Consider the following 23,597-nt stretch of genomic DNA (forward strand, 5'->3'; position numbering starts at 1 on the left):
TGTGAAAGGATGCCCCTGTGTCTAGAATCCACTCGCCCCTACTATTATTGTATGGTCGTCTGTTCGTAGACACAAACAAAACATCACCGTCACATCCACTCGATCCATCTGACGTGGTAGCATTGGTCTCCCTGTACGAAGCCTCAAATTTTTCTCTCTTCGATTTAAGATTTTCAAAATCCTTCTTCACATGTCCTTCCATCCCATAATTCCAGTACTTTACCTTTCAGTTGCCTTTACCCTTGGATTTGGATCTAGAACCTGAAGAACATGTACCTTGTTCAGAATTCCTACCCATTGTAAACAGTGCATCAAAAGATATCCTCATGTCGACGTTTAACTTTCTCATGGCCTTCCCTTGAAGGACCGAGATAATGGTGTCGACACTCAGGGTTTTATTCGTGGTGCACATTGTGTCCTTGAATGACTCATACGACGCCGGAAAAGAATTCAGCAACATAAATGCTTGTTCTTCATCTTTCATCATATCCAGCAATTTGCAAACTAATTTATTAAAGTTACCGATGTAAGCCTCTAGATCTCCACCCTCTTTCATCTTAAAGTTATACCACTTCCGCTTCAAGTATAGGCGATTTTCAGAAGATTTTTTCACATGGACATCCTCTAACTTTGCCCATAACTTAGCCGTAGTTTTATCCCTCATGACGTTGTAGATAACCTCATCCGTGAGACATAAATGGATCGATAATAAGGCCTTCTTGTCAAGAGTATTCCAATCATCATCAGTCATAGTAGACTTGACTTTCGCTCCTCAAGAGCACCATTTTTTCCTTGCTTGATTAAGGAACTGATCATCTTGATCTTCCATAACTCAAAGTTATTTTTCCCTGAGTACTTCTCAATCTCATACCTAGTGCTTCCCATTGATGCTAATCCCTCATATTCAGATCTATGCCCCAACGATTGCTCTGATACCACTTGTTGAGATTTGTGTTGTGGAATCACACAAATCTAGATCTAGGATAGCAATCCAAGAGCACCAAGTAATCACAAGAGAAACACAAAGATTTAACATAGAAAACCCTTGCGGGAAAAAACCACGGCACAAAGCGACAGATCTTTACTATGAAAATAGAAATTACAAAGAGAGAGGACTTACCCGATTCGAACAACTTCGAATCTCACCCTTACTACACCCTTTGATAACCCTAGAACTATTTAGAAACCCTTGGAATCCCTTTAGGAAGCCTTAGAATACTTTAGAATAGCCCTAGGGACCCCTATTTATAGTTTAGGAAACTCCACTTACGCACCTCTTTGGAAAAATCTAGAAACCACATCAAATTTACGTGGTCTGCACAAAATCCGCGCAGTATTTGCGTAACCCTCGATTGGTCGAGCCAAGGCTTCGACTAATCGAAGGACCCCTTCGACCGGTCGAGCCTGACCCTCGATTGGTCGAGCGGCCTGAACACCTAAAAGCTACGCTCGTTGGACTTCGAGTTGATCGGGCCTCGACTGGTCGAGCAAGCCTCTCGAACGGTCGAGCAAGTCTCTCGACCGGTCAAGCAGCGCGGTAAAACACAGATTTAAGACATCCAATTTACAACATAGCCTTTGTTGCATTAGTGGGGAGTAAAAAATATCCTTACTCTCATTTTTATATCAACCAAACCCGTGTAAACAAGACTTTTAGGAGACGACTTTTGTAATCAAAAGAGACCCATCTATTTATGGGATTTTGGGATTTTAAGTTGCATAGTTTCGGGAAATGAGAAGGCCTATCTACAGTACACCTCTGGTGCATGGAATGATGAAAAGATCCATGCCAAAATCTCCATTTCATACACTGCTTGCCTTTTGCTTCTGGTGCATACACCTCCTGTGTTTGGTGGAGAGATGCAAAGCTCAAGATGCAACTAATGCTACAACAGACCCAGATGAAGGTTTGCATCCTTAGAATCTCAATCTCTCTCTTATGAAAATTTAGAGTTTCATCTCAACAAGGACTCTATTTGTCTTGCTTTGAATCTTTTTATTGAAACCCAGCTGTAACTTTCTTTTGAATTTTTTTTAAATTTTTTTCTCTTAATGAAGTAGCAAGTTGAGACTAAGTAGGAGTTCTGTACGTAGGAACACCGCTGGGAGCTTGCTCTCATTGCTGGTCCCAAGCCCAGATAAAGGACGGGGTTGTATTAAGTTAGCTGCTGGCATTTCTAATTAATGACCCGACTTATTGGAACAAGGCTTAGATGGCCTGAGATGATTTTTATTTTATGTTTTTCATGGAAAAAAAAAATGCAATCACAACCATCAATCTTCTGGTCTGTACCATATATGGTCTATGGACCAAAAGTGGCGTGAATTGGACTTTTGCCCCGTGGCAGACCATTCTTCATCTTCTTCTTCTTCTTCTTCTTCTTCTCTCTCTCTCTCTCTCTCTCTCTCTCTCTCTGTTGTGTCTTTTTTTTTTTTTTTTTGGTGCATGTGACCATTTGTTTGTGGATTAAGTGGGTGGTGCAATTTCTTGGGCTGAGGCCCATCGATGCTGTGGGCCACCAGATGGATGATCTATAGCCTTTAAAAAAAAATAATAATAATTTAATTTTATAAGTATTTTCTTAGATTGGATAATTAATGATGCTTAGTTGCCGATCATGTGTACTAAATAAATGATACAGAGCACTATAAGTGCAGAGAACATAAATCAGGCCATTCTACTCATTCTATCAATAGTCTGTCAACTGGATGATCAAGATCGTTTAAATAAAATCAGGTCCAATCAACAATATAAGCCATCTCTTTGGTAAGGCCCATCACGGGAGAATTAATTTTATCATGCAATCTTAACCATCTCATCCTTAGTTTGGGAATGGATGAATAATAAAAAAGAAGGCCACAACTTACAGATGAATTGGATCATCTCATTGGTGTGATTTTTTTTTTTTAATCTGGCCCAAGAAATGTATACCGGACCTAATAAATGGTCTGCGTAGAACAATTGGACCGTCTAATTGTCCTGATGCAACACCAAGGTCTTTGATTTATTTAAGCTAAGATCTACCGGTCATTGGATTTGCATATCCAATCCAGTTTATATGGCATATACAAAAGTACACTGGGAGATAAAAGCATTCATGTGATTGTTTATAAAATTGTTCATATATGCCACGTTTGTTTATAATCCAATCTTGGGCAAGTCTGGGTTTCTGCGAAATTGCAACTCCTGTTGGTGTTTGGTTTTCAGCCGTTGGAATGTGAGCATGTTAAAATTGGATTTGCAGCTCAATTCAAACGGAACAACTATGACCCAATCGCTGAGATAGGTAGACTAGTAGTGTACAACCGAGATCTGATGAGATCGGCTGCCTAATAAACCACTTGTTCAATGATGAAAAGTCAACAAATAAAAGCCTCAAATTCAATGATCCAAAGCACATATGGATGGGCCTCACTGCAATTGCAAGAATCAGAAAAAACCAACTGAGGAGAATTATTTAATTTATTCTTAATTATTATTTGCTGTTGTTGTTGTCGTTGTTATTGTTATTATTATTATGATTATTATTTATCTTTGAAATATTTTGGCTTGAATATGACCATCTACTTAACTCATACATTTGAAGACAATCAATGGAAGGGTTTGGATCTTGCAATCTTAAAAGTTTTCAGGACATCTCAAATCCACCATGTATGAGACTAGATCAACGGTCTTGATTATCGAACCATGGCCCAACATGGATAGAAGTCTTTCTCATCAGCAACCTCCAACATTAGTTACCATACGTTCGAGATTGTGGGAGCCGCTATGATGTGTGAGTTCCATCCAACCCATGCATTATATGCACCCCTTCATAATGTTAGGCCTGATCCATGACTCAGGTGGGCCACAAAAAAGTGGAAAAGTGGGGGACGATGGGAAGTGGGATACACATCAAATGGAACGTGGGGTCGACCATGTAGGTTATATGTCATCCAACCCATTCATCAGGTGAACCCCACTAGGATGAAGGAAGAAACCTTGTATCAACCCATTCCAAAATTCAGATGGGCCACAACAAGTGAATATATGGGTTTTATGGATGACTGTACATTTCTCCGTGTAGTGTGTCTCACCTGGGATTTTGTTGCGGATGATTCTTGGGATGTATGGTGCACACGAGGAGTTACACCAGATTCACGGTTTCGATTCCACGTGGATATCACGGTTGGGCCCCACATAGTTCCAAAATATTATAATTTCCGACTCATTTTCCCTTCTTTTTTTGGGTTTCCTAACTGCCGTTGATTAGTGTTGGCCCCCATGGGCTTATTATAACATTTTCTATATGTGTATGGCCAGTGAGAGCTCTTAATGCCATTTTCCAACATTGGGGTCGTTCTGCTTCTAATGAATGGAACATAAGTGGAGAGCCATGTAACGGGATCGCCGTTAATTCATCAACGATTAGCAACCCAGGGATCATATGTGATTGCTCATTCAACGGTGGATCCACCTGCCACATAACCCAAATGTAAGTGTACACTCAGATATGCTAACTTAGTAAGAAAATATTATTTATCAAGTGAACCGTCTGGTGGGCCTTGGATCTTTAGAATTTCCTGATCGATTTGATCTTTGTGTAATGGCTCATCCATAGTGTGGATCACCAGATGAATGGCTTTGATCATCGAGAGTAAATACAACGTGTAGGTAAAGGTGTAGTGGATTACCGATTCGTGTAGTCCTTCGGATCCTACTTACACTTTATTTTATTTTTTATTTTCAGCAAACTGAAGGGGTTGAATGTGATAGGGCCAATTCCGGAAGAGCTCCAAAACCTGACTTTCTTGACACACCTGTACGGACTCCCCTCCCTTTTTTCGTTGTTGCTGTTATGATACAAGCAATTAACTAATATCAACCGTTCAAATGTTGGGACCCAGTTTAAAAAACTACCCTTATTTAACTTCTTGAGTAGTTGGTTGGTGGATATTTGATGTAGAGTTGAAATGAATGATGCCATCCGATGATTTGATTGCAAAGGATAAACATCCATTAATCAGAAGTTATGATCATCGATTGAACGTTGGGGAAAAAATGATCTATACTTGTCTCTTATTCTGGAAATTTGGATTGCGTATTGACTAGCTCAGTAGGCTTTTATCGTAGTTTATCTATACTGTTCATCAATTTTAGTAGCTTATTTTATGAGTTGAACTCAAAATTCAAGTGGGAGTAATGATTTTTACCGTGGAAACTTTCCATCAGTTTTTTTCAACAGTTCGTAAGATTACTCAGAGATAGATGAAGGGAAAAGACAAATATCAGCTTGGCTTTAAGAAAATTTTAAACGTAGACTTTTGATTGACACTTTTTCCATTGTTGTGGTCCACTTGAACTCTCAATATGCTTTATTTTTGTTCTCAAGCTCTAAAATTAGCTGATAATCAAGTTCTAAAATTAGCTGATAAAATAGATGGATGAAATAGATAAAATACCTAAACAACGGTGGGCCCCCACAAAGTTTACCTAGTATGCATACAGCAATCCCCTTCCCTTGTTTTTACATCGAAGCGGATTGGGCCACGCCACACCGATGGTGATCGAGGTTGTGTAGCCTCAATGGTGAGGCATGGTCTGTCAAGCATGATCTGAGCTCTCTCTCTCTCTCTCTCTCTCTCTCTCTCTCTCTCTCTCTCTGTTTTTTAATTTAATATGAACGTGGATTGCATCCAGCCCTGCTGGGATTGCGTCCTGCCCATGTCTGGACGAATTACCGTCCAGGCAGATCTGTGGAGGGGCTTTTATTTTTTTTCCAAAATCTCTATGTATTCATTGATAAATCAAGACGTACAGGACTAGGCTACGCGGGGAAGACCCATTACAAAAAAGGCTAGCCTGCCTATCATATCCTACACTGCGAATTTCTATCTATGCTCTCTAATAGAGCCAAACCCCGCCTTATTTAACCGATAGGATACTGGCGCTTGACAAGACAGGGCAGGCTTAAGGTCTCCCGGAAAATCCGGATCACTTGACTCTGCACCCTTTTTTGACCAACCGTCTGACAGGCCATTTTCTTCTCTCAGAATTAGATAGAGATTAAAAGATCCCCTACTTCGATACCCTCTAACCCGGCTCAGCTAGTGCTTCCATTTCCAGGTATTGCTGGACCTCTCATTGAGTGAGTCCACCACCCATTTTGAATCCGATTCAACAATCACTCTATTTATTCGGAGGTTCATACAATAGGCCATCCCATCACACATCGCCCGAAGCTCCGCCAAGTTGTTGGAACTGTGCCCGTAGCCCTTGACAAAAGCGAAAATCATATTGTCCTGCCGGTCTCTAATAATGCCACCTCCCACCTGATGGCCTAAGATTTGATAAAGCAGAGCCATCAACATTCGGTTTGGCCCGACCCTCCCTAAGCCTGATCCACTTCACAATAGAGAATGTTTTTGGAGGGGGATGGGGGCGAGATATCCCCAGCTCAGAGGGAGCAAGGGAGTGGATCATCAGCTAGGATGAGAGCCTTGGATTTCCACGGTCCACTTTCCCCAACCACCACTTCACTTTTTTAAGCACCCCTGAAGCAGAAACCATAGAGCCGTCGAAACTTGCCTCATTCCAGGCCCTCCAGATTTCCCATAGAATAAAGGAGGGGGAAAGCCACCATAATTCTGAGATGCTACCGCCTGGTAGGGGCAGCTGCCACCACCAGTTCAGCTGGTCCTGGACTGAGGGATGAGGGAAGAGGGCAAACCCAAAAATGCTAAAGAAATGCTTTCAAACCTTATCTGCCAAACTTCCACCAACTAGTTCAGCCAGTCCTGGACTGAGGGATGAAGGAAGAAGGGAAACCCATCTGTGGAGGGGTTGATGTATCTATTTATCCGTGCCGTCCATTCCTTGTGTGAGTCTAAGAATGAAGCAGATACAATGTTCAACTGATCACACTACAAATGACTCTTGCATTTAATACTCTGTGCATTTAATGTAACCCAAGTCCCTGATTTGTTATGGTTCACTTGAGCGTTGGATTTGTCTCTTTCTTGGGCTCATACCTTAAAATGATTCAAGAAAATAGATGATGGATAAATCAATACATCACGATGGACCCTTCCACAGATCTGCGGGGATGGTAATCCATCCAAGTAGGGGCAGGACCCAGTCAACAATTAGTTATATTTGCCTCATATATAATTACATGATGCAACCACCAATCAAATATTCTTGCATCATTTCATAATACTAAGGTGGACGGTGAACTACTTGTTGATGCAGTTTTCCGACAGACCCTCCCTGGCTAACCCGTTCGAACCTGCACAAAAAAGAACAAAAAACAAAGGAGACCCTGGCTTGTACAGGGGACCCTCCGATGCTTAAGTCAGATCTCTGGGGTCTTTCAATGGGTAGGATATCTTTGGAAAAGAGTTACCAGTCGAGTATTAGGGTGTAGATGTGCATACCTTACATTGGCTGGGAATATCTCTATTTATAGGAGAGGGAAGACGTACGTGGTAGGGAGTCTTTCCTGATATACCGGAGACAAATCCTTTTTCCAAATCCGTTCAGGATCCTTATCAGATCCTGAAGTTCTTGGGATCCGATCTGATCCTCTGAAGATCTTGGGAGAGATTTTGGGTCGTTGGAAGGATCTTCAGATTATTAGTTCATGGATAGGTCGTTTACCGAGTTCTCTATGGAACCGGCATATGCCTTCTCTTAGAGGTCATCTCGACCTAAAATTGAGCTCTGGTCGAGCTATGATCGAGCTCTAGTCGAGCCTCAACCGGACTATGACCTACCTATAATTGACCTATAGCCGATCTAAGGCCGAGCTATGGCCGACCTATAGGTTAGGTCGGCAATTGGCCATTTGAGTAGACTTACGGTGGTCTCCTCTTTGTGTGTCCTTATAGTTCACCATTCCTCTAGGAGGTCAACCTATTTCTAGACGTAGATGCCCTTTAGGGCTCAGGTGTCGAGGGGCTTGTGCTGTTTAGTAGAGTTGGTCCATTCCACAAGTTAAGCTATCCGACTTACTATTTTCCCTCCCAACACTACTCATTCCATGCAATGGGGGAGTAGCTCACCACCCACACCCACCTAGGCGGTGAAATGATGCGAGGAAATATGATTGGTGAGGCAGTACACTATCAGAGATGGCCCGCTTTTTATAAGGTTTTTCCACACACTACATTGTTTTATCTCTAATAACATACGACCTACTAATCAAATCTAAGCATTTCACCACTACTCACCTAACCCAAGTCCCATGTAATGGATGCCACATACACACATTTTAGGTGCCTGAGTATGGATAGTCACAATCTAGTGGGAGCACGCTAGCCTCACCCAAGACAATGTTGCCCTTTGTTGTATTTGATGTCTTAAATCTAATCAGATTATGCGCAGATTTTTTCGCAAAACTACGAAATTGCGGGATTTGTTTCCGATTTCGTTTAGGATTCTTTCCAAGGCTATATATATATATATATATATATATATATGGGCGTAAACGAGATTGGGATGCAGTCCAAGGGTTTTTAAATAGTTATAAGGTTTCAAAGGGGTATAACAAGGGTGAGATTCGAGGTTGTTCGAATCGGGTAAGCCTTCTCTCTTTGTAATTTCTACTTTCATAGTGAATTTTTGTTCCTTTGTGCCATGGTTTTTTCCCGAAAGGGTTTTCCATGTTAAATTGTTATGTTCTCCTTCCTTTTTGCTTAGTGCTTTTGGATTGTTATCGTAGATTCATCTCTATGTGATTCTGTCATTTTCCCAACAAGTGTTATCAGAGCAATTGTTGGGTCGCAAGCCTAAATCTAAAGGATTGGCATTAATAGGAAACACTAGATATAACATTGAGAAGTACTCAGGTAAAAATAACTTTGATTTATAAAAGATCAAGATGATCAGTTCCTTAACCAAGCAAGGTGAAGATAGTGCTACAGGGCTGAAAGTCGGGTAGGTTGGGTTGGTGCTCAACCCTAGCCCAACCCAAGGTTCCCATACCTTAATCCTAACCTAACCCAACCTCGGGTTGGGAATTCTCAACCCAAGCCCAACCTAAGCGGGCTCGGTCGGGTTGGCCCGGTGGGTCAGGTAGATATATGCTAATATTTTCATAATTATGTTAGCCAGTTATATTTTCAATACACGTCTTATTTTTTGTACCTATAATTTTATAAATTATATATGTAGTTATTTATCGTAAAGAAGTTCATTTTTTCTAAACAAACAAGCTAAATATATAGGACAACTAATCCTTTAAAAGTCGTGTTATTAGCTTAAGTCATCGAAATGACGTGGATCAATGAAACCTGATGGCATTGGGATTTTTTGTGCCTTCAACGCAGACGATCTGCACTCAATTATAATTAATTTATAAGGAACTTATATATTGATCGGGTTCAGGTTGAGTCTGGCAACCCAAGACCTCAACCCAAGCCCAACCCAAGTTTTATCGGGTTGGTGTTTGTATGGCCCAAGCCCGAGACCAAACCCGATACATCTTGCCCAAGCCCAACCTAATGTCAGGTCGATCATGGGTCGATCAGGTTGAACCCATCCAACTTTCAGCCCTATGGTTCTCTTAAGGAGTGAAAGCTGACTATGAGTGATGATGATTGGAATACTCTTAATAAGAAGGCCTTATCCTCAATTCGTTTGTGTCTCACGGATAGGGTTCTCTATAATATTTTGAGAGAGAAAACTGCAGCTAGTTTATCGGTGAAGTTAGATGATATTTATGTGAAAAAATTCACTAAGAATCGCCTATAGTTGAAGTTACAGTTGTTTACCTTCAAGATGACAGAGGGTGGAGATGTGGGGGCCTACATTAGTTACGTTAATAAATTAATTTACAAGTTACTGGATATGGAGGAAGTGGTCAAAGATGAAGATCAAGCATGCATGTTGTTGAATTCTCTTCTGGCATCGTATGAGTCATTCAGAGACTCATTGTGCACCACATATAAATCCCTGAGTGTGGACACTGTTATCTCAGCCCTTCAAGGGAAGGCCATGAGAAAGATAAACTGTGGCATGGGGACATCTTCTAATGCACTATTTACGAGAGGCAGGAACACTAATCAAGGTACAAGATCTTCAAGACTTAGATCCAAATCTAAGGGCAAGGGAAAAGAAAAATTGAAATGCTGGAACTATGGGATGACTGGACACATGAAAAAGAATTGTACAAATCTTAAAGCAAAGAAATAAAACTCAGAGGCCTCTTTCAAGGAGACCAATGTTGTCACATCTGATGAAGAGACAAGTGGAGGTGATGTTTTGTCCATGTCCATGATTTGACACTTGCATGAATATCATAAAGATGAGTGGATCCTTGACACAGGAGTGTCATATCACATGACTCCTCATTGGAGTTGGTTCGTTAGTTATAGAGAATGTAATAGTGGACAGGTCTTTATGGGCAATAATAATGCCTATAATATTGTGACTATTAGTACGGTGAGCATCAAGATGTTTGATGGGATATAGCATACCTTAACTGATATTAGTTATGTTCCTGATATGAAGAAGATTCTGATTTCTCTCGGTGCACTTGAGGCTATAGGTGCAAGTTCACTAGTCTTAATGGTGTCCTTAAAGTTTCAAAAGGAGCACTCATAGTTATGAGAGCGCAAAGACATGGAAACCTTTACAGGTTGATCAAGAGCACTTTAGCAGGTGGAGCGGCAGCGACTGTTGTATATTCCATGTCTGCACATATGTGGCATGCTCGTCTGGGTCACATGAGTGAGCAGGGCATGAAGGTACTATCTGATCGTTGTTCGATTCCAGCTTATATGAATTCTGATTTAGATATATGTGAGCATTATATATATGGTAAACAATCTAAATTATCTTTTAAATCAGGAAAACATGTATGTAAGGGAGTGCTTGATTATGTGCACTCTGTCGTATGGGGGCTATTGCTAGAGGTTTCCGTTGGGGGTCGTCATGCTTTGTTTCATTCATTGACGACTACTCTTGAAAAGTTTGGGTTTACTTAATGAAATATAAATTTGAAATTTTCACCATATTCAAACAATAGAAGGCAATGGTGGAAAAACATTCAGGGCCAAAATATAAAGGTTTTAAGGACTGACAATGGTGGAGAATTTACTTTCAATGAGTTTAATGAATATCGCAATGATGAAGGGATCATTAGGCATACCATAGTGCGCCACACACTCAAACAAAATGGTGTGACTGAGCGGATGAATCGAACTCTCTTAGAGAGGGTCCGATGCATGTTAAGTAATGTTGCATTGTGCAATAACATATGGACAGAGGCCGTTAACACAGCTTGTTATTTGGTGAACCAGTTTCCTTCTATGATAATTGAATGAAAAATTCTAGAAGAAGTATGGAGTGATCATAAGATTGACTACTCAGATTTGCGCATATTTGGTTATGAGGCTTACTCTCATGTATTGTTAGTTGAGAGAGATAAACTAGACCATATATTCAAAAAGTATATATTTGTTGGCTATAGTATTGGTGTGAAAGGTTATAAATTATTCGACAATGTCACATGCAAGGTTATCACTAGCCATGACAGCAGATTTGATGAAACTCCATATTCCACAAGAATGATCAAGATGAGCAAGAGGAACCAGAAAAGTTGATCGTAGATATCCAGATTGACACATATGATACTCAAGTAGAGACAAATGCACAGACAGAGGTATAAGAGCAGGTGGAGCAGTCACCTGTGAGAATAAACACACCGCATGATCGCAAGTTACCGAAAAGATATAGAGACGACTCTAATATTGCATATGCCCTCATCACAGATGAATGAGACCCGTCTACTATTCAGGAGGCTCTTAATGAGCCTAATGCAGAAAAGTGAAAGGTGACTACGGACGATGAGATGGACTCATTGTACAAAAACAACACCTGAAAGTTGGTGAAGCTTTTAGTGAGCCGAAAAGCGATCGGATGTAAGTAGTTATTCAAAAGAAAATATGACAGATATAAAGCGAGACTAGTAGTAAAGGGTATGCTCAAAGAGAAGGAATCGACTTCACAGAGATATTCACCATAGTGGTTAAGCAAGTATCTATCAGATTTGTGTTGGCATTAGTTGCCTAATATGATCTTGAGTTGGAACAGATAGATGTCAAGACTGTATTCCTATATGGAGAGTTGGAAGAGTAGATCTATATGAAGCAACCAGAGGGCTATGAAGTTAAAAGGGTAGAGAAAAAAGTTTACAGGTTAATGAAGTCGTTGTACCGCCTGAAATAGTTGCCTGGACAGTGGTATAAAAAATTTGATTCTTTCATGATGAGTCAGAAATTTATTCGGAGTGAATACGATCACTGTGTCTATTACAAGACACTGAGTGATGACAAATACATCATCCTAGTATTGTATGTAGATGATATGTTGATCGTCAATCATGATACGTTTGAAATCAACGTACCGAAGACTCAATTATCAGGAACATTCGAGATGAAAGATATGGGGGCTACAAAGAGGGTTCTCGACATAAATATTCATAGATATAGGAAGATGAGCAACCTTTGGTTATCACAGACAGAATACCTTGAAAAGGTGCTAATCAAGTATGAGATAGACTAGGCAAAGTCGGTGAGCGTTCCCCACGCTGCTCACTTCAAGCTTTTCTCAGAACAATGTCTTAAATCAAATGAGAAAAAACATGTTATGTCTCATGTGCTTTATTCGAATGTGATTGGTAGTTTAATGTATGTCATGGTCTGTAAAAGATTAGAGATTTCACAGATAGTCGGTGTTGTAAGCAGATACATGTTAAACCCCGACAAGCAACATTGGGAAGCGGTGAAATGACTACTTCGATACATTTGAGGTATAAAAAAATTTGTCTTAACTTTTAAGAATATAGGGGCAAAGTTGGTATGTTATGTGGATTCAGACTACGCAAGCAATATGGATTCCAGAAAGTCAACTTCAGGATACTTGTTTGTTCTAGCGGGTGGAGCAATTAGTTGGATGTCAAAACTTTAGTCCGTAGTGACTCCTTCCACGACCGAAGCAAAGTATATGGCAGTGACAGAAATGTTTAAGGAAAGTGTTTGGTTAAGAGGCATGATAAATCAATTGGGGCTTCAGCAGGAAGTCATGCTGATTAATTACAACAGCGAAAGTGCTATAAATTCGGTTAAAAATTCTATTTATCACTCTCGTACTAAACACATTGATGTTCGTCACCACTTTATCTGACAGGTGTTTGAAGAAGGAGGCATAACTATGGAGAAGATTTATACCAGTGTGAATCCAGCAGACATGCTCACCAATGTTGTTCCTATAGAGAAGTTTAAGTTTTGTACAACTTCTCTAGGCTTGGCAATAACGTAAAAGGAATATGGAGTGTGCACGAGAAGCATTAATGAAGCTATGATGCGAGGCAGAGATAAGAGAAGAGGACAAGGAGCTACGCGTTTGAAGATTGAAGATATGGTGGAGATTGTTGTATTTGATGTCATAAATCTAATCAGATTCTACGCAGATTTTTTTGTAAAATTGCGAAATTGTGGGATTTATTTTCGATTTCGTTTAGGATTCTTTCCAAGGCTATATATATGGGTGTAAATGGGATTGGGATGCATTCCAAGGGTTTCTAAATAGTTATAGGGTTTCAAAGAGGTGTAGCAAGGGTGAGATTTAAGGTTGTTCGAATCGGGTAAGTCTTCTTTCTTTGTAATTTCTACTTTTATAGTGAATTTTTGTTGCTTCGTGCTGTGGTTTTTTCTCGAAAGATTTTTTCATGTTAAATCGTTGTGTTCTCCTTCCTTTTTGCTGGGCGCTTTTGGATTGTTATCCTAGATTCATCTCCGTGTGATTCCGCCGTTTGCCCCCAACACCCATATCGTGGGGCTCACCTTGATGTATGTATTTTATATCTACATTGTCCATTTATTTTATCATATTATTTTAAATCTTGAGCTAAAAAATGAAGACAATCCAAACTTCAGGTGGACTATATTATAAGAAATAGTAGTGGTTGAACGTCTTGTCATTAAAAAAATTCCAGGGCCCACCATAATGTATCGGCAACATTCATTTGTCATCCACCCTATTAATAAGGTCACATAAAACTGGACGAATTTAAATTTAAAAAAAAAAAACAAAAACAAATACAAATATCATCTCGATCAAAAACTTGTGTGACTTATTAATAGTTATTCACCACTATTTACCATAATATGGTTCCCTCGAGAATTAGATCTGTTTGTTTTTAGGCTCATGCTAAAAAATAATCTAGCAAAATAGATGGATAGCATGGATATAAAATATAACATGGTTAGTAATTAGGCCACATAGAGATCAAGCTTATTATTCTTAATATCTAGTTGGGTTAAGTTAGGGTTGTCAACAGGCCAGGCTTCAGGTTGGCTTCAGCTCGAATTTTGAACTGCTAGGCCAAGCCTATGCCCCGACCATTGACAGCCCTAAGTCGAGCTCAGTCTACTACATGCAAAACCCAGGCTAAGCTTATTAACCACAACCCTCTTGAGTCCTAAGTGTTGGAATATTTGGCTGAATCGAATAGACTATTTAAAATCAAGAACTAAAAAGAAAAAGGAAAATTAAATTTGAGATACAAAACTTATATATTTGAGTCGAGGCATGATGTGAGTCACTTTGCTTGAAATCGAATTTGCTCCCCTTGGACAGTGTCCCAAGTGAAACAGGTTTCCAGAGCAATCAACCTCCAGGATATATCAACTATGACCCGGTCCTAGCGGTGCACTCACTGTACACAAGCTTGAACCACTTGCAGTTTAAGCTAAAAGTTCTGAGTTGACTGAGCGACGAACTCACCAATCAAAACTTGTAAACCAGATGATAGAGAGTTTTAAGAAGATAAGAAAGATTTTATTTTTTGAAACTGGAATGGAAGTCCTTATATAGATTCTGAAGTGGTGCATTAAGCACCCTTTTAAAGGGTTAGGTCTGTTTGGTTTAAACCCAACAGTTACATCTCTCTAGTTTAAAATGAAAAGGTGCAAGTGCGACTACACTTTCATAAATAAAGTCTCGCGAGTACCCATACACACATACACACCCCACGTGAGTACACCCGCACCTGCGCCGGCACCCGTACACACACCACTCCCCATCCCAGCCCAGCCCATCCCATCCCATCTTGTCTCGTAGCGTTGCGCACGCCCACATGGACACAAACAATGACATAGATTAAAGCTATTGGCATAACCACCCCCCCTCCCCGGAACCAAATTCACATACCCCTTGAATGGGGCTCAAGCCCCAAATTAAAAGGCCTATCTTATATATAAGAAGATTTTTTTTAGAAAATTCGATGTGGGACAAAACTCATAACCCAAAACATCAAAATTTTAAATGTGAAGGGAAACCAAAATATTCGAAATTTAAATTTAAATATAAATTTTGAAACAAAATATAATAATACCCCACATGTTTCAAAATAAAAAGTCTTTCGAGTTAAAGCGTAATAGTTGTGCAATGGTGTTGGCGCCACCATAAACTTGAACTGACATTAGAGTAAGCAAGACAAGTCTACAAAATCAGGTTACACCATAGTCTTAAACTTGAATCCTTTTAATATAAATCGCAAATACATGCCACTCATACAACTTTTTCTCTGCAAGTAATTATGCGATTCAGTACTGTTTTTTGGCCATTCGTCATTACCTGAATTTCATGAGTGCTCTAGAGAATTCGCTTAGATTCTCACAGAAAGCTACCTCCACCTCCACACCCATATAGGTGAATTCTATCAACTGTATGTAGCAACTGTATACACTACCAAATATATGACTATGAATTCATTAAGAGTTCTAAAAACTCACCATTTTACGTTATTGTTTGCACTGTACACCATAGAAGGGGCTCATATATCTCAGTGCAATCATGTACCTTGTGTCTTATTGTTTACCCATTGAACCTATATCATGTGATCTCCACTTGTATAGGTTGGGTTGCCGATACTGGTAACTTATATATTAGGCTTAGTCTCATTCCCTTCAATGTATCATTGATTAATCTTTTAGATAGTCGTTTGGTCAGAGGATTTGTCAGTTCTTTTCTGATCTCACAAAGTCAATAGATATGACTTCATCACGCAATATGTATTTCACTATATTGTGTCCGAGTCTAATATGTCCACCTTTTCCATTATATATTTTACTCTTTGCTTTTGTTATAGCTGCTTGACAATTATAATGAATAGATATGACCGATACAAGCTTTGGCCACAATGGTACATCAGTTAAGAGATTTCTAAGCCACTCAACTTCTGATCCAGCCTTTTCTAATGCAATATATTCGGATTCTATAGTTGACCAAGCGATATATGTCTACTTAGTAGACTTCTAAGAGACTACTCCACCCAAAGTGAAGACATAACCACTAGTGAATTTTGTCTCATCTGAATCAGTGATCTAGTTAAGATTACTATATCCTTCTAATACAGCAGGATAACCATTATAATGTAAACCATATGCCATACTGCCTTTTAGGTATTTCAAAATCTTGGACAATGCGTTCCAATGCTCTTTTCCAGGGTTATGTATATATCTACTTAGCTTTCCGACTACAAGAGCTATATTTGGTCTAGTAAAGTTTGTTAGATATATGATATTACCAATTATTCTGGAATACTCCAATTGAGACATACTACTATTTATATTTTTCATGATAGTCACACTATAATCATAAGTTGTGTTGACAGATAAACAGTCAAAATGGTTAAACTTTCTCAGTAACTTCTTAATGTAATGAGATTGTGATAATACAATAACACTATCTTTCCTAGTTACTTCAATACTCAAGATTACACTAGTCTCTCCTAAGTCTTTCATGTCAAATTTAGATGACAAGAATTTCTTAGTCGTAATAACTAATTTAATATTAGTTTTAAAAATAAGCATGTCATCAACATAAAGGCATATAATAACACAATCATTTTCAAAAAAAATTACTATATAAACATCTATCTATATCATTTATATAATAACCATTTGATTTCAAAACACCATCAAATTTTTCATGCCATTGTTTAAGAGTCTTTTTAGACTATATAGTGATTTAATTAGTCTACATACTTTATTTTCTTTACATAATATCTTATAACCCTGAGGTTGCTTCATATATATTTCTTCTAAGTCTTCACTTAGGAAAGTCGTCTTAACTTCCATCTGATGTACCACCAGTTTATATATGGAAGTCATCGCTATTAAGACCCTGATAGTTGTAATCCTTGTTACAGGAGAATATGTATCAAAATAATATATTCCATCTTTTTGTTTAAAGTCTTTTACTACCAACTTATCCTTAAACTTATCAATAGTTCCATCTGATTTGAGTTTCTTTATAAACACCCATTTACAGCCTATTGGTTTATTTCCAGGTGGTATGTTTACAAGTTTTCAAGTGTTATTAGATATAATAGATTTCAACTTATCATTTATTGCTTCTTTCCAGCATGTTGCATTTAGAGAGTTAATCGCTTCTGTATAGGTTGTAAGATCATATTCTACTAAGAAGGTGAAAAAATCATCTCCTAAGTTAATTTCTCTTCTAACTCTAATACTTTTTCTTGATTGTATCACATTTACTACTTTCTCGTAAGTACTTTTACTAGTATACGCGATATCTGATTCATTAACTTCCTCCATTCCTATAGATTTAGATTTTATAGGGAATATGTTCTCAAAGAACTCTACCTCCCTAACTTTTATAATTGTATTGGGATCTAGAATATTATACTTAGTCTTTAAAACTAGAAACCTGTAAGCTGCAGTATTTTGTGCGTACCCTATAAATATACAGTCGGTCATTTTAGGGCCTGACTTTCTTTTCTTAGTTTTAGGCAATCCTACACACTTTAATATATTTATAACTAGGAACATGATTCTTTCAAAGTTCGTAAGGTATTTGTTCAGAAGACTTAGAAGGAATCCTATTTAGGATATAACAAACAGACAAAATTGTTTCTCCCCACATATTTAAGGGTAAGCCTAAACTATTTAACATAGCATTCATCATCTTCTTAAGAGTTCTATTCTTACGTTCTGCTATTATATTTTGTTCTGGTGTATAAGGAGCTGTATTTTCGTGAATTATTCCACTCTTTTTACATAATTTTCTAAATTAAGAAGATTCATACTCACATCCTCCATTTGTTCCAAGTTTTTAAATTTTTATATTTAACTGATTTTAAACTTCAATTATGTACTTAGAAAAAACATATAAAGCTTTATCTTTATTCCTTAACAGATAGACTCTAGTGAAGTTAGAGTAATCATCTACAAAAGTTATATAATATCTTCCACCTCAGACATATGATTTCTAAAATCACCTAGGTCACTGCCTATCAACTCTAATAGAATAGAGGATCATTCTATTCGTTTAAATGGTTTTTTAATGAATTTTGGTTTTACACATATTTCACATTTATCGAATTCTTCATTAGATATATTATGTAATAAATTTAATCTTTTCTTTTTCTTCAAAGAAACTACATTAACATGACCTAATCTATTATGCCATAAATAAAAGAGTTTAACGATATAAACAAAAATGGATATCTTCTTATTACTATCATTGAATACATTTATAATGAATAGACCATCATTACAATATCTCTTACCAACAAAAGTTTCATTCTTAATCATCACAAGTTTATCTGAATCAAATACTAACTTGACACCAGTCTTATTAAAGAGTGAATCAGAGACCAAGTTTCTTCTAATGTCAGGCACATGTAGGACATCATTCAATAGCAAAGTCTTTCCAGAAGTAAGTTTAAGAAGTACTTTCCTTTTTTCCATAACTGAAGATGTTCTAACTTTACCCATGAATACCTGTTCATCATCTCCTAATACTTGGTAGGAGGTAAACATGCTACGATCTTTGCACACGTGCCTAGTTGCACCAGTGTCTAGTACCCGCTCCAAGTTGTTTATAAGGAAGACTTCTAACACTACAACTAATACTATGTCAAACTCATTGCCTATTTTATAAGATTAGTCTGCGGCTTATCTTTGTTTTTCTTAAGCCTACATGTTTTAATATGATGACTAGGCTTTCTACAGTTGTAACAATTTTTATTTTTCTTAAATTAATTATTTACATTCTTCTTTTTGAGCCTGTATTCATTGGCATAATGTCCAGGTTTGCCACAATTAAGACATTTGCCTTTTTTTTTTCTTATTATTTTCCCGACTTGATTTTACAAGATTTACATTTGAATCTATCTCATTTTCATTTTCATTTTGGTCATTCTTTCTATTAGTCTCCTCTATTCGTATATATACGATTATAGTTTCCAATAAAACACCATTCTTTTTATGTTTCATTTTATTCTTATACTCTTTCCAAAAGAGTGGTAGCTTTTCTATCAACACTCCTAACAGAAATGTTTTGTCCAACTTAATTCCTTCTGACAACAGTTCATAAACTAGATTTTGAAAATCATAAATCTGATCAGTGACAAGTTTGTCATCTGTTATTTTATAGTGAAGAAAATTAGCGATTGCATGTTTCTTAGCGCCTGCATCTTTCAAAATTTACTTCTTTTCCAAAGCAATCCATATATCTTTAGCAGACTCGTAAGAAGCATACACATCAAATAGTTCGTTAGACAAATAGTTCAGGATATAATTTTTGCAATTATTTTCATCTACCACTTTAGTTTGATTTGATGGATTTATAGTAAATGATTCAGATAGTATGTATGAAACTTTAAGGGTGGTCGGTGCGAACATAAGTTTTTGTTTCCACTGTTTAAAGCATTGTCTAACGATAGATTCAATTTTAGCTAACTCGGCAGAAGCATTTACTATTACGGTAGCCATAGTCTATTTAATTCAACAATTCAATTTCAAGATTGTTGGAATATTTGGTTGAATTGAATAGATTGTTTAAAATCAAGAACCAAAAAGAAAAAAAAAAATAATTAAATTTAAAATAGAAAACTTATATATTTGAGTCAAGGCGTGATGTGAGTCACTCGGCTTGAAAGGCTTGAAATTGAATTTGCTCCCCTTGGACAGTGTCCTAAGTGCAATAGGTTTCGAAAAGTTTTAAGAAGATAAGAAAGATTTCCTTTTTTGAAATTGGAACGGAAGTCCTTATATAGACTCTAAAGTGGTGCATTAAGCACCCTTTTGAAAGGCTTAGGTCCGTTGGGTTTAAACCTAACAGGTGAGACTAACCGAACAATCACGTACACATACACCCATGCGAGTATACTCGCACCCGCACCTTACCCCGTTGCATCCCATCGCACACGCCGACTCGACTGAGCTTGGCATGGCATGGCTCGGCGCGCGCGTGTGGTAAATGGCATAGATTAGACTTATTGGCATACCAAGGGGCTACGCATGAAATAAAAGGAATGGGATGGCTAGGGAAATTGACGAGTAGCAAACATTCAACATACATGTGTGCCTATCAATTTATTAGGAATCAGATTACGTACTGAGTAAACTTTGTGGGTCCCACCATCATTCATGCATTTTATCCACTCCGTCCATTGAATTTATCAGATAATTTTATATCTTTATCCATAAAATGAAGTATATAAAAAGCTCAAGTGGACCACACCACTTGAAACAGTGTGAATTCAATGTTCACTTTGAAAAGTTCTTAAGGGTCACAGGAGTTTTATATCAAGCTGATATTTGTATTTTCACTTTATATGTGTCTGTTTTATATTATGAAAAGATTTGATGACAAATAAACATCACGGGAGGCCTTATATAGGTTTCAACGGTGGAAATCAATAGTTCCACTGTTTATGTGGTATGCTCTAATTGAGCTTTGAATATGCTTCAATTTTGGGCTCAACCCCTAAAATTATCTTTAAAAAAGGATGGACGGCGTGGATAAACTACATGTATTCACGGTGGGCCCAACAGAGTTTACTCAGCAGGATATGAGCGTACTGAGTTACTCAGTACGCAATCCGATTTCATCAATTTAGAGGTAAAGCTTGGTTAGAAATCAACATTGTGGGCCCCCCACCTGATGAGCGTTCTTGGTCTTGCACACGTGTCACACTTCACCAAGTGTTTTCTTTACATTGCAGGGATTTTACGCAAAACTACATAACGGGTACCTTGCCAGCATTCATCGGCAATTTAAGGTCCATGCAATACTTGTAAGTATCGAAATTTCTCCCACAGCGAAATATCCGCTATTGTTATTATTTGTCACCCTTTAACAGTCCACGTGGCATGGTGGTAGGGCGATCCAGACCACCCAATTCTCTGAAATACTGGTGGATGTAACACACATAAAAAATTTACATGAAGAATATTATAGGAGCCATCTGATTTCGAATTTGGAACAAATTTATTAACTTTTAGCCGTTCATACTATAACCATCAATTGGACGGTTAGGATTCCTTGATCAGATATATATATATATATATATATATATATATATATATGTGTGTGTGTGTGTGTGTGTGTGTGTGTGTGGGCGCGCGCGCGCGCGCGCGCTCCATCCACAGTTTCCCCACAATTTGGATGGTCTGGATAGCTGCATTTGAGTGCCACGTGGTAGGTGGATGAATCACCACCACTTTCGAAATGGCTGCTAACTATTACAGTAATTTGTATCCGGTGCAACCAGTTGAATTTTATAAAGTTTACATCTTTATACACGGTCCGGATGGGACGCGGATTGCGTCCTACCCCGCCCGGACAGTAATCCGTTCGGGCAGGGCTCTGTGGGGCCCACCGTGATGTAAATGTTTTATCCACACCGTTCATCGTTTTTTTCAGATCATTTTAAGATGTGAACCAAAATGAGGCAGGTATAAGAATTGAATGGACCACAAAGTGGGGATTGAACGTCCACTATTAAAAACTTCTTGGGATCTGGAGAAGTTTCGGATCAAGCTGATATTTGTTTTTTCACTTCATCCACGTATGCATGACCGTATGAATAGGTTGTATGGTAAAAAAACATAAAGGTGGCTCTTAGAAAGGTTTCAACGGTGGGTGTGATTACCACTGCAGCTTCCTTTGGTGTGGTCCACTGGAGCTGTGGAAGTTCTTCATTTTCAATATCCTAATTAGAATGAACTGATAAAATCGATTAACGGCGTGGATAAAACACTTGCATCATGGTGGGCCCCACAGAGCCCTGCCCGGACGGTAATCCGTCCGGGCGGGGGTAGGACGCAATGCGCATCCGGTCCGGATGATCCTAGCCACGGATTTCAATAACTTTTGAGGATGGGAACGGACGGTTATAAATAAAAGTCCAACCAACGCCTCCAGTTGGTGGTTAGGGACTTATTAACCATCTGCAGACCGTCCTAATTATGGACCGCTTATGGATGGTTAATACCCGAAAGTAGTCGTGGGGAAAAGCATATCTAATTTTCCGACCGTTGAACTCGGAAAGCTGACCAGTTTCTTTCTAACCGTCCATTCCTGGCCTCCAGTTGGATGGTTACGATTATCCGATCAGCATCATTTGGACTGTCACAATGAACAATACAAATCTCATCCGTCTATCTCCAATCGCATGTCTCACAATGGCATACGTGTAAGATCGGAGCTTTCCATCCGCTGATCACGTTGTTTAGATATTCTAGCTAAAAATCAGGTCTTTTCATTGTTGGTGCGGGCACACAACAAATGGATGGCTGGAAAAAAAAAAAAAAAATTGCTTTAGCTAGAAGTTTGTTTTGTACACTGTGGCCCACTTAAAGAGTAAACCTGCAGGATTTTTTAGGCCAGAAGATCTATGAGTGAGGGCCACCTTATAGAAAGCTCAGATCTGTGCACCTGTGCCACATTCAAAGCTGTGCTTATGTAGAGATGTACAAGGCTTACACACGGGTGGATGATCAAAAACCTTTCATTTTGTGGGTCCGACTATGGGCCTTTGATCATATAATTGGACAGTTGTATTCTTTCCATAGCAAATCTCAGAAACTCTGAAACTATAGCATGGGCCCCACATGAACGATCAGGATCATGCCCAATCATCCTAGTATTTATGGATGAATTATATGATAGTCTCCATCACATGGTAGATCATGCTGGCAAGCAAATTCAACCTGCACATGGCATATATGTACCCAAATCTGCACCGTCAAAATTGAATATAGCCTGATGGGGCGCACTTTGGACCGTTCGGATTAAGATATATGTGTGTGAAACGTGTAAATTGAACGTGCCTGATTTATGGTGCAATGTTCTATGACTCTAACATTTGCTTTGATTTTTTGTTCCTCAGTACTGTTAACATGAATGGCTTGTCAGGCAGCATCCCAAAAGAGCTGGGAAACCTTCAGAACGTAATCTCCTTGTAAGATCTCCTTCGCATATAAGTGTGTGATGATCTGAACCATTCATTTGCTGTAAGGCTCCATGAATGGACCATAGACTAAAAATCACAATGAAAAGGTGATCCTAACCACGTAAGGATATGTAGTGCAGAAATTAAAAGGGGAATGCTAGTATGTAGCACGTGGTAAAGATGGTGTGATCTTTCCCGTAAACATGCCAGTTCTGTGGGGGAATCAGCACATTCAAAATGGTAGGCCCCACCATGAAACACCTGGCACGAAAAACAGGCCAGACCTCTCAACAAGTGGGCTGCACCGTTGGAATGAGAGACGCGGTTTGGCTGGTGACCCCA

General features: G+C 38.6%; 1 protein-coding gene across 1 annotated transcript in view; it reads left to right on the forward strand.

Moving 5' to 3' along the window:
• The first annotated feature begins 1,716 nt into the window (after positions 1-1,716).
• LOC131220911 (probable LRR receptor-like serine/threonine-protein kinase At1g56140) overlaps positions 1,717-23,597 on the forward strand; it is a 56,410-nt gene continuing 34,529 nt past the window's right edge. The window contains exons 1-5 of the mRNA XM_058215846.1: positions 1,717-1,907; positions 4,304-4,475; positions 4,731-4,802; positions 21,024-21,095; positions 23,193-23,264. Coding sequence (XP_058071829.1) covers positions 1,733-1,907; positions 4,304-4,475; positions 4,731-4,802; positions 21,024-21,095; positions 23,193-23,264 — 563 coding nt within the window. The 5' untranslated portion in view covers positions 1,717-1,732. The remainder of the gene's footprint in view (positions 1,908-4,303; positions 4,476-4,730; positions 4,803-21,023; positions 21,096-23,192; positions 23,265-23,597) is intronic.

The sequence above is a fragment of the Magnolia sinica genome, chromosome 12 (assembly GCF_029962835.1).
Source record: "Magnolia sinica isolate HGM2019 chromosome 12, MsV1, whole genome shotgun sequence".
Taxonomy (NCBI): domain Eukaryota; kingdom Viridiplantae; phylum Streptophyta; class Magnoliopsida; order Magnoliales; family Magnoliaceae; genus Magnolia; species Magnolia sinica.